The sequence below is a fragment of the Narcine bancroftii genome, chromosome 5, assembly GCF_036971445.1.
Source record: "Narcine bancroftii isolate sNarBan1 chromosome 5, sNarBan1.hap1, whole genome shotgun sequence".
NCBI classification, from domain to species: Eukaryota; Metazoa; Chordata; class Chondrichthyes; order Torpediniformes; family Narcinidae; genus Narcine; species Narcine bancroftii.
In genome coordinates this window covers 219,352,449-219,367,056 of record NC_091473.1, presented here as the reverse complement: position 1 = coordinate 219,367,056, position 14,608 = coordinate 219,352,449, and the positions used below count along the sequence as shown (strand labels likewise).

Here is a 14,608-nt window from a genome sequence, read left to right as displayed (position 1 = left end):
GAGCTATGGATTTCAAGTGGGTCTTAATTATTCAAGAACTGCTGAAGAAACCATCTGTTTTTAATCAAGACCACTTAAGCCTCTTGAACAGAGATGAGGTCAGAGGTTATTATGGATATGGAATGGTTTTGAAAAAGGAACAGAATTTTGGTAGAAATAAAACTGATGGTCATGTGGTTTTCAAGAATTGAGGGTGAAACCATCCATGATGCAACTTGCATGTGACTTGAGAAATATATTACCAAATTCAGACATTTAAGTTCAGTATTGGAACAGTTCAGCTTGGAGTTCAGACGTCAAAACCCTGTGATATACAGGGGTTGAAACTTTGTGAAAGACAGGGTTGAGTTACAATAACCAGAATTGATGCTGTCTGTTGAGTGTTACTCCTAAAATAAGTGGAACACAGAATCTGTGGCTTTTTAATTAATGAAGACCACTTTGCCAACTCGGTGGATAAGAGGATACAATTCTACTGTGTCTATTTTTGTGTTTGACCACTTTGTTTAACTCTTGTCTGGTTTGTGACACCATTGTGGAAGAAAATAACCACATTTGCTTAACTCTTGTTTGGGTTTGTGAATTCATTGTGGAAGAAAATAGCCACATTCACCGTCTTTGAAGAGGGCAGATTCTTCATGTGGAAAACATTTGTGAGAAAGAGGCCTGAAGATATACATGTTTAAAAGCACGTTATAATTATTTCTGAACCGAGAATTTAAGACCTTCAAGCAAGACCAAAATTATGCTGAACTTTTAAAGATGGACTTTCGGAGTGGGACTTTGAATTATACCAACACACACACACACACACACACACACACACAGAGGGGCTAAGTTAAGTAAGAAAATATTATGTTATTAATAGTTTAATTAAAAACTATTATTTTGAAATTGCCATTGTTTGGTGAATTTTCCATTGCTGTTCCTGTGTTAGTGCTAACAAAAACCCTTTAGTCTCAAACATAATTAAAAAGGTTGTTGGTGCATAACAGATGCAGCAAACATGTGAGCTTAATGACATACAATGCTACTTAACTTCATTTGCATAATATTTTACCACAGAAATTGAACAGTGCAATTAGTCTTAATTAGATGCTTAAGACCTGGTTATACATTAGAGGGCCCAGTCTTAACCAAGTCATTGAAAAATACCTTCTTCAAATTTCCTGTGTTTTAATTACTTCATTTTCTTGCTGATGTCTCCTGGCCTCAATGTCCCCAAATTAGTTCCCTGAGATTTCCCCCAACTCTCTCCTATTTCCCTCTTCCCACCGCCCCCTCCCCCTACACAAACAACCAACCATTTACCTTAATCTTCCCTGATATAAAAATCCAATTCCTAAATCAATTCAACCACCATCTCATTCCTCTGTATTGACAGGAAAAGGGTAATGGTGGAAGGACAATTTTCTGATTGGAAGTCTGTGCTGCAGGGATTGGCTCTGTGACCTTGGGAATAGCAAGGAAGGTTGCCAAAGTCTACAGCAGGAAATTTAGATCCATTTTGTGATTTTTAAAAAAAATATAAGTGACCTGGAAGTAGAGGGATGAGTCAGCACATTTGTGGATGATACAAAGGTTGGAAGGATTGTGAATAGTGTTGAAGGTTGTCGTAGGTTACAACAGGATACAGATGGGATGCAGAGTTGGGCAGAAAAGTGGAAGATGGAGTTCAATCTCTAAATGTGAAGTGACGCACTTTGGAAGGCAAAGTACATGGTTAATGGTAGGATACTTAGTGTGAAGGAACAGAAGAATTTTAAGGTCAAAATCCATACATCTCTCAGGGTTGCCTTGCTGGTTGATAGCATAGTGAAGAAGGCCTGTGGGTTCTGTGGCTTCATTAATAAGGGGATCAAGTTCAAAAGATGGGAGATCAACTTGCAACTCTACAAATCTGGTGAGACCACACTTGGAATATTGTGTTCAGTTCCAGTCTCCCCATTTTAGGAAGGGCGTGGAAACTATGGAGAGTGTGCAGAGGAGATTTATTAGGATGTTGCCTGGATTGGAAAATGTGTCAAGGTTAGCAGAGCTAGGTTTTTTCTCTTTGGGGAAAAAAGTACAAGAGGTGACTTTGAGGTCCACAAGATTTTTTCCAAGAGCAGGAGAAACAAGCACCAAAAGACATCAGTACAAAGTGAAGGGAGTAAAGTTTAGGGAGACATCGTGGCAATTTAAAAAAATATACACAAGAGAGTTGTGGGTGCCAACAATGCATTGCCAGTTCTGGTGGCATAGGCTGGAACAATAGGGGGATTTAAGAGACTTTTAGATAAGCATATGGATGAAAGAGAAATAGAGGATTATGAGCTAGAGAGTTCTTAGTTTTTCTTGGTAGGTACTGTATTTATAGGTTGGCACAACATCATAAGCTGAAGGGCCTGTCATTCTGCTGTAATGTTTAAGGTTTTAATTAGAAAGTTGAACAGAGCATTGAGAAATGGAATTTAATCCCAACAAAACAAGGTTAGGAATACAAATAAGGGTAGGACACTCAATGTCTATGGAGTAGACATAGGAATCCATGGACATTCAGTGACTAGGACTATTTTGCTTCTCTTTCTCTATCTGTAAGGGGCACTGAACAACTTCTGTTGATAAGAGAATCCTTGTCTGTCTTATGGTAGACTTAAGGAAATTTTGTGCAATATTACATTTTCTGTTTATTATATGACAATAAAAGAATCTTGGATTCAAGTTCACAGTTCCGTGAAAATGGCAACCTAAGTTGATAGAATGGTGAAGGCGGCATGATAGATGCGTGTTTTCATAAGTCAGGACATACTATAGAAGTTAAGATGTTATGTTGTAAATTGATAAAACACTGCACTTGAATTATTGTGTGCACTCTGACTGCCACACTATAGGAAGGATGTGATCGTGCTGAAGACTATAGAAGAGATTCACCGAGACGTCGTCTGGACTAGATCAATTACTGGGAGAAACTAGATAGACAAGTTTGTTTTTCCTGGAACAAAGGCGGCTGAGGGATGATCTCTAAGGTACACAAGATTGTGAGAGGAATACATAGACCATATAAGAACAGAAGTAGTCCATTCAGCCCATGGATTCTGCCCAGCCATTCCATCAATCATGAGTAGATCTATTCTCCTACTCTGCCCTACTCCCCTGCCTTGTCCCCATAACCTCTGAGAGCCTGATTATTCAGATACCTATCAATCTTTGCCACCCATGGAATTCCAGAGGCTCACCAGTCCCTAGCTAAAGAAATTCTTCTTCATCGGTTTTAAATAGGCACCCTTCAATTCTGTTGTACTCTCACCCTCAACTCAACATGGGAGTTTTCCATTTTCTAATAGTCCTCTACTGTCACCTCTTTTTTTTTTACTCTTTATACTCAAAAAAGTTTTAATATTCTTTTTGTTATTATTTGCTAGTTTCCTTCCTAATGACCTTAGTTTCCTTTTGTAAGCTTTTAAAAGCTTCCCACTAATTTTTGCTTCCTTCTATGCTTGTTCTTTTGCTTTTATACTTTGGCTTTGACTTCTCTTCAACAGTTGTGGTTTTCTATTCAAATTTTTTTTATCCTGCACTTTCCTTATTTATTGCAGAAACTCCAGCCATTGGTGCTCTGTTATCTTCCCTGTTAGTGTGTCTTTCCAATCAACTTTTGCCAGTTCCTCTCTTATACCTCAGTGGTCCTCTTCATTCCACTGGTATATGGACATATCTGATTTTAGTTTCCTCCTCTCAAATTGCAGGGTGAATTCTATCATATTATGATTACTGCTTCCCAAGGGTTCACTTACCCTTTAACTCTCTTATCAACTGGTTCTTTACACAATACCCAATCCAGAATTTCCATTTCCATGGTCTGTTCAGCCACATATTGTTCTAAGAAGCCATCCTGAAAGGATTTGATAAATTCCTTCTGCATATTGATTCTCCCATTACTATTGTAATGTCACTTTTTTTGCATGTCTTCTCTATCTCCCTCTACAGTTTGCATGCCTGCTTGGAGGCCTGCATACAACTCCCATCAAGGAGTTTTCACATTTGCAGTTTCTTAATTCTACCCACAGGGATTCTACATCTTCAATCCAATGTCTTCTTTCCAAAGATTTAATTCCATTTTTAACCTGCAGAACCACCCCAACCCCTTTGCTGATTTTCCTGTCCTTTCAATGCACCGTGTATCCATGACAGAGTTTCCTATCGTCTTCTTTAATCCATGGCTCAGTGATGGCCACAATGTCATACCTGCCAATTTCCAGCTGCGCTACTAGTCATTAATCTTATTTCTTACATTGTGGGCAGCATTTAAATACAAGAGCTTCAGTGTTGCATTCATCACCCTTTTCAAAATTTTCCCCCAAAGTACATCAAGTTAAATCCTTAATCTTACACTTAAAATTTTGCTCTACTGTCTGCCTATCTTTCCCTACAATGTTGCTACAGTGTATCTTCTGCCCTATTCCCTGTTCTCTCATTCTGGTTCCCATTCTCTTGCCAACCTTCCACAACTGCTCTAGCAACCTACCAGGCAGGATATTCATCCTGCTCCTGTTCAGATCCAACGTACTTTTCTATAGGTCATAACTTACCCAGAAGAGATCTCAATGATCCATAAATCTGATCTCCTACCCACTGCACCAACTCTTATTATCAAGGGTAGATAACAAGTATCCTTTCACCCCATGGTAGGTGCATCAAAAACTAAAAGATAGGTTTAAGAGGAAGAAACTATAAAAAGAATTTTAGGGGACAATTTTTAAAAAAAAACAATAGTTGATAGTAGAAACACACCACTAGAGGAGACGATGGCATCAGATACAATCATAATTTTAAGACATTTGGATATGCAGTTAAATAAGAAAAGCATACAAGGATATGGACCCAAGGTGGCCAAATGTGATTTGTATAGATGGAGTTGATGGGCTGGGACTGTGCAATTCTAAGATCACAAAAGAATAGACTTTTCTATATTATCCTTGGGCTAAGCCTTCACAAGAAGGAATTTCTGGGCCTCAGAGTGTGAATATTCTTTTGTGCAGCTGCTGCCATCAACCAACTAGTTTATAATAATTTGCTTCACATATGTCAACATAATGATAATATGCTGGTGTGTGCAGCTCTGGACCACTTTCACATTTCAAATATTGAAAACAAGGTTTTCTTACTTTAAACTAATTGTGAAGTTATGACACTCATTTAAGTTGTTACTAAAAAATTTTTTATTAATTCCAACAAACTTTTTTTTGTTTGACCTCTTGGAAATTTTTCTCCTTCAACCCACCAATGCTAAATCAGTGAAGGTTATGTGTATTATAGCCATAGTATAGTAAAATCCTCATTATCTTGCACCTATGAGGATCGCAGGTGCCAGATATGTGAATTTTCCAGTTGACTGAGGCTCACTCTTCCAATGCCTAATGAAGATACCTGCATCAAGAATCACCATTTAAAAGACAATGCAAAATGCAATTTGAAAAAATTGTAGTCTTTAATTACGTAAATCACTTTAATCAGTTAATTCCCATAATTTACAAAATTTAAATTTGAACCACAGTCACTGGCTCTGTAACATTGGGCTAGCAGCTGCATTAACTTTACTGCCATCATAATCAACTCCCTCTCCTTGTGCTGACAACTCGACTCACCTCAATGCAAGTGTCCCAGTCAAGCCCTCAGCGCAACCCGACTCACCTCCGCACAAATGTCCCGGTCAGGCCATCGGCATACTTTCCTTTAAATTCAAACCTTGCTCACTAGCGCTGCAACAGCCTTGCACTAGCTGCTACACTAACCGTGCTGGCATCATAATGAACTTCCACACCAATCCCACCCCCCCTCAATTTACAGAAAAAAAAACTTACCAACATACTTAATATATTAATTAATACTCTTACAGGCAGGGAGAGGAGCATCCCAGCAGCATCGGCCAGCTCTTTATCCTGGGCACCACAATTTTATTCAATCAAAACTTTATTGAAACTTTATTCAAACAGCTGCTGTGGGTGGGGCACAACCGGATCACTGTGCTGGCTGAATGTTTGCTCCCATCTTCACCAAGAGGTTGTGTGTTGCTTCGGAGAACCGTTACAATTTTGAACTTTTATTTATTTTAAAATGCATTTATCTATTTATTGATCTATCCATCCATTTATTTATTTATTTATTTCCTCGGGCTTTACCATCTGAGTTCCTGGTGATGAGCGCCAGATAATGGGGATTTTACTGTGCAACCTCTAAATTTCAAATTCAGAGAATTCCAAGTCTAGTAATATAATTTCGAGGCTCTAATTGCTCAGTAAACAACCCAGACTTGTTCATTCTTCACACAAGCAGAGCTAATGAATAAACAATTCCCAAACTAGTTTAGATCAGCTTAATATTTCATTTACAAATATAGATAGACATAATTAGTGAGAATGCAATAACAAGGAAACATGAACACTGCAAAAAACAACTGGAAGCCAATGACATCAGTTTATAAACAATGAGCCTTGGTTCAAGTACAAATTTGGAGAAGGATGAGATAATGGCAAGCACAATTTTATGAAAAATGGATTCAGACTGGGCACTGGTCAAATATGAACTTGGGAAATTGCAAGGACAAAGATCAACTTTAGACGGTTTTCAATTCTGGTAGGACACCAAAGGACCATTGCCATCTCACTAATCTTGTATGTACCCCAGGCTTCAGAGTCTTTATAGGAAGTACTGAATTCTCAAGTTAATACAAGATGTACTGCCCTTGAAGAACAGGGCCTCAAAGTCCTGATTAAAAAGACAGCAATGGGCAACTCATGGAAAATGCCTCAATGGCTGGAGTTGTACCTTGCAGCTGTCAAGAGATCAATGAGCCCCAAACAAGGATATCACTGCAGGAATCCCCATTGATAAGTGTGGCAGACCAAACCATGTTTTTCAGCATTTCCTAAAACCACAGCCTTTACCACCAAAGGAGGACAAGGGCATTTATTGCAGTCTTTTATTCTGGAACTCACTACCCAACACTGTAGTGAAAGATTGTAATGGGTCAAGACAGCAGTTCATCAACACTTACGAGTAATTAGTAATAAATTGACATTCAAATCCTGAAAATTGAAATAATATTGTTGTTTTAGCAATGTACAGACATTAAATCACTTAAATAATGTGAAAATGATCTTGTTTGATAGCACTCCTTACTTCATAAAGGGAGCAGTTGGAGTTCTTGGTCAGAAAAACTTTAGCTGCATTGTCTTTCCATCTTTCAGTATCTTCAAACAGGGACTCAAGTTGAGGAAGTGGATCCAGAAGAACTGGGATTGCATGGCCTCGTGTCACAAGCTCTACCAAGGTTTCAAATGGTGGAGTTTGCCCAGAGCTCTAAAAATAGTAAATGCAAAGAAAATAAACATTAAACATACGATTCAATATATGAGCAACTTGCAAAATTTATCAACTCTCAAAAGTAGAACAGGGTGCAAGAATTTGTATTTGTACTTCATTCCATAAAAAGCTATCACTGAACAATAAAAAACTGGGTCCTACATGCATTCTCACCTACATATCAAACAATTCAATTTTTAATGTCCATCAACAACATCCTTTGGCATTCAGCCAAAATACTACAACAGAGGAGCTATTGAGAACGCCAAGTACATTCATTTTTAATATTGAATTTCTATTAATTTTTTTGCAATTTATTTTTAAATTAAATTTAGTGTATATGAGTGGTCTTCATTAATATGTTATTGTTCTGAATTTTTAACCCCATCATCACTCAAAAGCCACTTTCAGGTGCATCCTCTGCCTTGAGGATGGCGGCAGGAGCAAATCCTAGCCGGAAGACTCAACTTTCAGGTGGCAGCCTTAAAAGGCTGCTACAGCCCACCTGAAAGGGCCTATTGATATGCAGAGGATCCTCGTAGCGCCTCCGCATCTGACAGAGGCAGGGCGACTGGTGAGGTAGCACCAGTCATAAATATGCGGCATAGCAATGGCAGTCTTCCCTACCCATAATCCCCCATGCAGATGGAACCACTATTTCCCAGACAGTTCCAGCTGCGTGGGAATTTATGGGTAGGGAAGACCGGATCACTATGCCACATTTTGAGCAGCAGAGAGCGGCCCCGGTGCAGGAGTGGCCAGCCGAGCTGTGACAGCCCACACTGGTTGCTCCCCGATGGCAGCCTCTGCCCTGACGTCCCCCACTGGCCCCCCACTGCCCCATAGCCTCCCTCCCCGCTACCTGATGGACGCGCTACCTGGAGAAGGGAGGTTGGCGGTACTGCAGGCAGTGGGGGTCTGTCAGGAAGCAGGGAGTTGGGTCACGGGATGATAGAGTCATCAGCCTGCCCCCAGACAGCCACTTACAGCGGCTGCACATTCAGGTACCTCAGCAGAGCCTGGCACTCTGCCATTATCCCTCCCGGAGGAGGGTTGGTGTTGGTGCCTCGGAGGCGCGTTTGGCACATTCAGGTGGGTACCTCATCAGCCACATAGGGATAAAATATGTGGCTTTACATTGGGGTATTCTGGCCACCTGAAAGAGCCTAAAGTAAAGAAATCTTACTGAAAATGTAGGGATAAACTTGATGATTGGGAGAATTGTCTATGGGGACAGCAGATGGTAGGTACTGAATGAAGATACAGTAGCTTGGGCTTATGCCTCTATCCTATAGTAGAAAGGGCACTTCAAATTTGGTACAGCAGAACACAATTTATATAGATGGAATGTTCCACAACTGGTGATATTGAATTGAAACCCAAATATCAATATTTTGTGGGGGTTAAAAAAAAAACCAAATGTTAGAGGTATTCAGCAGGCCAGGCAACATGTGTGTAGAGAGAACAGTTCTTAATTGGGGAATGGCTCCTGTAATTACAATGGGATGAAGCAGGAACTAGCAAGAGTAAATTGGAAACACATTCAAGGGAGAAAGCACAGAACTAGTATGGAGGAAGTTTAGGGACCACTTGGGCTGGTTCAGGATAGGCTTGTCCCACTGGGACAAGGAAAATATGGTACGAAAATGGAATCATGATCAATGAAACAGGTGAGGCAGCATAGATATAGGAAGCAGGAAACAAGTACACAGTAGCCAGGAAGGAACTTAAGAAAGGACTTATGAGAGCTCGAAGAGGGCACGAGAAGACCTTGGCAAGTAGTATCAAGGAGAATCCCAAAATGTTCTATGCGTATATGAAGAACAGAAAGATAACAAGAATGAATGTGGGGCGCTAAAGGATAAACAAGGCAACATGTGACTGGAGGCGGAGGAGGTCCTAAATTAATACTATTCACAAGAGAAAAGGACCTTGATCAGTACAAGGTTGGAATAGAACAGGCTTGTGTGCTGGATAGTGTTGAGATTAAGGAAATGGAAGTGTTGGATCTTCTTAAAAACATCAAGATTGGGGGCGTAGCCATGGAAAGGATCTGAGCAGTCTTGTTTTGTAAGAGCTCTCCATAAAAAGTATTAGAAAGGCAGTTTGAAAGCTCAAAAAAAATAATCAGAATTTCATCATCAAAAATGGATAAAACTAGTGCTAAAAGACCAAGGCAAGCAAAAACAAAAACTGAAGAAGAAACAGCTCAGCCAGGAACATTGAATGAAAGCCTGATAAGGAGTGGCACAAGAGGGACATCGCGAGTGGCTGAATCCAGCAGAGCTTGGGGGGAGGGGTGGGGGGGTCAGGCCAAGATATAGCCAACATCCTGAATAAGATAGAAACTTCATGCACTCGTTTTGCAAGCATTGAATCAGTGATAAGAAATATCAGAAATCGTGGAATATTTTACGGAACAAATGACAAGTGGAGGTTGAGCTGGACAAACAAAAGACAGACTAAAGGCCCTAGAAGGAAAAGCAAAAACATGGAACACAAAGAAAAGAAATGGACAAGATCGACCATATGGAAAGTATTAGCAGACATAATAATGTAAAAATTATTGGACTGACAGAGGAAATCGAGGGGAAAGACCCAGTGAGCTTTTTTGAAACATTGATCCCACAAATGCTGGATAAACACAAGTTAAATGCAAAGCTGCATACTGAAAAGGCTCACCGCATTCTCGGACCCACACCCCCAACAGAATAACTGGCAATCAACATGTCCTGTTAAGATTTTTGTTACCGGGAGCAGGATGCTTCTTGGGAGCAGCAAACAAATATTCAAAATTAATGGTGGACAACAAAAAAGTAATATTTTTCCAGGACTTTAGCCTGCTTTGGTCAAACAAAGAAAATAATTTGATGAAGTGAAGAGAAAATTGCAATCCAAAATCTTAAAATATTCAATGATTTACCCAGCAATGCTGAGCCTTGAAGTCTTCGAAGGTAATCAACAAATTTTCAAGAATAAAGAAGTGGAAGAGTTTTTAATGAAAGCTGTGAAGTCATTTGAGCTGCCAAAATAAGACAATCAAAAAGACCATTTTGGAACGGGACTAACTGAAGGATGCATCTTTTTTCTATTTTGTAGTATTGAGCCATCTTGTTTTTGCTGGTAAAAGAAAAATTATTATAGGTGATGCCATTGCTGGGAAATGGCAACATTTACTCCAATGTGTTAACAGACCATCTTGAATCAACAATCTCTTATTACCTTATCTTTGACATGATGGAAGTTGCTGTTTCTGCCTCCATTTGTTTGGCTGCTCATCAGTTTCCAGGCTGGAGATTTCTCTGCAGTAATAAGCTCAACATCAATCTCTGACTGCCAAGCTCCTTACAGAGAAATCTCTGGCTGGCAGTCCTCAACAATGGCTAGCATTTCTCATGCCAGCCAGAGTGGAGCCCTGAACCCACATTGAATCACTCTGCAACCTGATCGTTCACCTTGGCCTGTGTAACAACTGCTATCAAGTTAGCTGAAGGCAATTCATTATTGGACTTTTGCTAGCTTCTCAGCTCACTGAGCCAATGGGAAGCAGTTTACCAGATTCCCAGATCAGCAGTTGGTAGGGTAGGATTTCACAATTCGTTGCAGCTCATCAGCACTGTGAGTAATGCATCTCCCTGTATACAATGTTATAATAACTTGTTTTAGTGCTAAATACCTAAAATATCTGAAAAGTTTACTTTTATTCCCTATGAGGAAAAAGCAGCTGCATCAAAAAGCAGCAGATAATTAAATAATTACTTTTTTGCATTATTAAACAAGCAAATCTGCACCACTGCACAAGTCAGGAACAATTACTGCCTTCAAATAAAACCAATTAATGATGATTGGATCAGATGTTCAGACCGTATTTTGTCTCCACAAATTTATATACTTCCAACTTGTCGACACAGGTATTTTGAAATGAAGTGCCATATAATCTCATCCTGTAGTGTGTTGACTTGCACTGATAATTTTAAAATGATTGCCCTCGATTTCAAGTTCTCTCATGACCTCAACCATTTCTGCCTCTCATCTTCTCCAGTTCATCTGTTTTTGCTCTTTAATTAAGTACTCCAAAGACATTGATTCTATTTGGTGCCTGGTGACTCCCAAACCTCCGTCTTATTTCTTATTCAAGGATTTCCTTAAAACTCATCACTTTGACAAAAGTTCTTAACTTTTTTCCCTGTTACTTCTTTATATGTACTGATATCATATTTTACTTGATTATGATTATTATTAACTTCCATGGATTATTTTGGTTCTTTAAAGCACAAGAACTTTTCATGGAAAGTTTTCATAAGTTATTGAGAAGGTAGGTTCATTTAGACTTCAAAACTTGATGCAAGGGCTAGAGGTTATGTTCCTTTTCCACAGAATTCTTAATGGCATATCCAGTTGTAAAAAAAAATTAAAAGGTGCAGCGGCACTATGGCAGCACTACAACTCCCAGAAGGCATCAAACCGGCTATGTGACATCAATGCCTGATGACGTCAAGATGCGTTGGGCTTTTAAAAGGTTGCACGCATTCTGAACAGTAAATCTGTTTGATTTGCTGAAGTAACACTTTGTGTGGCTATTTCATTGTGTCCACTGCAATTCCAGTGGCCACAATTGGTGATCCCGACATGCCCAAAAACATATTTTTGGACAAACATGTACACTGCAGCCATCGCTGTGAAGCTGCCACCTTTCTGGACAGCTGAGCCTGAACTGTGGTTCGAGCAGGCTGAAGCACAATTTCACCTTCACAAAGTCGATTTGGACACCACTCATTATTACCATCTCATCAGTGCCCTGGACCAGGCCATTGCCAAGAAGGTCAGTGACTTCCTACAGGATCCGCCACGTTCCACCAAGCATAACGCTTTAAAAGCACTTTTATTGCAGATACATGGGGAAAGAGCAGTCAAACTACTACACCTTGACGGGCTAGGAGACTGCACCCCTTCAGAAATAATGGACAAAATGCTTTTCCTGGCATCTGGTGAAAGTTCCAATCTGCTATTCGGCTCTTTTTGAAACGAATGCCACATGGTATTAGGCTCTTGTTATCCAAGTGTTCATTCGAAGTCGCAAGAGCTGTAGTAGCAGAGGCATTCTATGACTGGCTAAAAAAGGACAGCAAGGAAAAACAAGTCTGCGCAACCAACCCCTCCACTCTTAACCCCATGTCACACTCTAGTGCTCTTATCAATGCACTCTCTCCAAACAAACAATACTCCAAAATGGGCAAGCAGCCTATGGACACCTTGTCTTGGTGTTATAATCATAAGCATTGGGGAGTAAATGCCCGCAAGTGCCTTCCACCCTGCTCATTTGCAGAAAACGCTCAGGCCAACTGCCAGTAAAGGCTGCTGTGGTTGGCGAAAAACCTGCAAGCCTATTGCATGTATGGGACCAAATGTCCCAGTGAAAATTTCTGGTGGACACTGGTTCAGAAGTTAGTGTATTTCCACCTACCAATTTTGACACACGCCATCCTAGCCGGGACCTGCAACTCTGAGCAGTTAACAGTTCCAACATTCTGACCTTCAGCATCAGAAAGATGTCAAGTTCATCATTATAGCAGCACTACCCCAACCTTTGCTTGGTGCAGATTTTCTTTGGGCTCATTCATTCCTTATCAATGGAACTACTTTTCAGACCATTCCTCTGGCAGATGCCTATTCCCTGCTCTGCACCTCCAAACATTAAGTAGACCAGTGGATGAATTCTCCAAGCTGTTGGAAGATTTCCCTGAAATTACTACTCTACAATTTTCTGCCTCCATTGCAAAACACGTACTAAGGGCCCACCAAGTCACGTGAAAGGACATTGCTTGCTGCCAGAGAAACTGCATTTAGCCAAGGATGAGTTTGCCAAGATGGAGGAACTAGGCATAATCATATATCCGACAGCCCCGGTCACCCTAATTACATATGGGCCCAAAACACAATGGACGTTGGCAACCATGTGGAGATTACAGGTGGCTAAACGACACCACCATTCCGATCGCTTACCAATATCATATTCAGGATTTCTCAGTTAATTTGCATAATGCAAAAATCTTCAAAATAAATTGGAGCATGACGATCACCAAGTACCAGTGAAGCCTGAAGACATTCCAAAAATAGCAATAATTGCCCTGTTTGGGTTGTTTGAATTTTTAAGAATGCCATTTGGATTAAAGAATGCTGCTCAATCATTTCAACTGGTGATGGACGCTTTAGGACATGGTATGAACAATGTTTTCATTTACCTCAACGGCATTTTAGTGGCCAGTGTAACCAAGGAGGAACATTTGGAACATCAATGTGCACTTTTTAAAAAAAATCAGTCTTCAAGAATTTGGACTGACAATCAATCCAGGTAAATGCATTTTTGTACAAGAAACGATTGATTTTTTTGGGGCATAGACTTACTCGAGGGTGTGACCCCACTACCATCCAAAATTGAGGCCATTACCAAATACTCAAAACCTGCTATGGTTAAAAGCCTACAGAAATTCTTAGGAATGGTGAATTTTTATTGTTAGTTTCTTCCAGGAGCAGCTCAGATCATGAATTTTTGATTTACTGTCCAGTAAAGCAAAAATTATCCATTGGACTTGAGAGGTAAACAACACTTTCCTGAAGACTAAAGAATTGCTGACTCATGCCACTACGTTCAGCTATCCATTTTAAATGCAGCCACCGCCCTTTCCACAGATGCTTCCAATATGACCACAGGACAAGCACTTCATCAATATATCAAATAGACATCCACGCCCAACAGTTCCATCATCATGGAAACGTGAAGTATTCGACTCTGTGCATGGTCACTCACATCCATTAATTAGACCATTTGTATCGTTTCCAACAGATTCATTTGGCACGGTCTTAAAAAAGATGTTACACAAATGGCAAGGCCGTGCACTGCCTGCTAGAAAGCAAAAGTTCAGCGACATACTAAGGTACCACTTCAGTCCTTCCCAGCAGTTGCTCATCGTTTTCTTCATGTCCACATGGACATTGTTGGTCTGCTTCCTGTTTCAAGAGAATACTGTTACCTTTTTACAGTAATAGACAGGCTGACTCAATGGACTGAGGCCGTGACTATGGCAGATGCTACTAGAGACACAGCTCGGGCATTCCTCAGTTCCTGAATGTCTCATTTTAGTTTACCGGCACATTACTTCAGAGAGGACCACAATTTACTTCCTTGATGTGGACGGCCTTGTCTCGCTTACTCGGTATAACAATTCATCATACAAATGTCTATCATCCCCAGGCTAATGGAATG

General features: G+C 40.2%; 1 protein-coding gene across 2 annotated transcripts in view; it reads right to left on the bottom strand.

Annotated features, from left to right (window-relative positions):
• kdm5ba (lysine demethylase 5Ba) overlaps nt 1-14,608 on the bottom strand; it is a 138,224-nt gene that overhangs the window by 34,389 nt on the left and 89,227 nt on the right. For both annotated transcript variants that reach the window (XM_069941294.1, XM_069941295.1), the window contains one exon: nt 7,162-7,341. In XM_069941294.1, the coding sequence (XP_069797395.1) occupies nt 7,162-7,341 (180 nt within the window). The remainder of the gene's footprint in view (nt 1-7,161; nt 7,342-14,608) is intronic.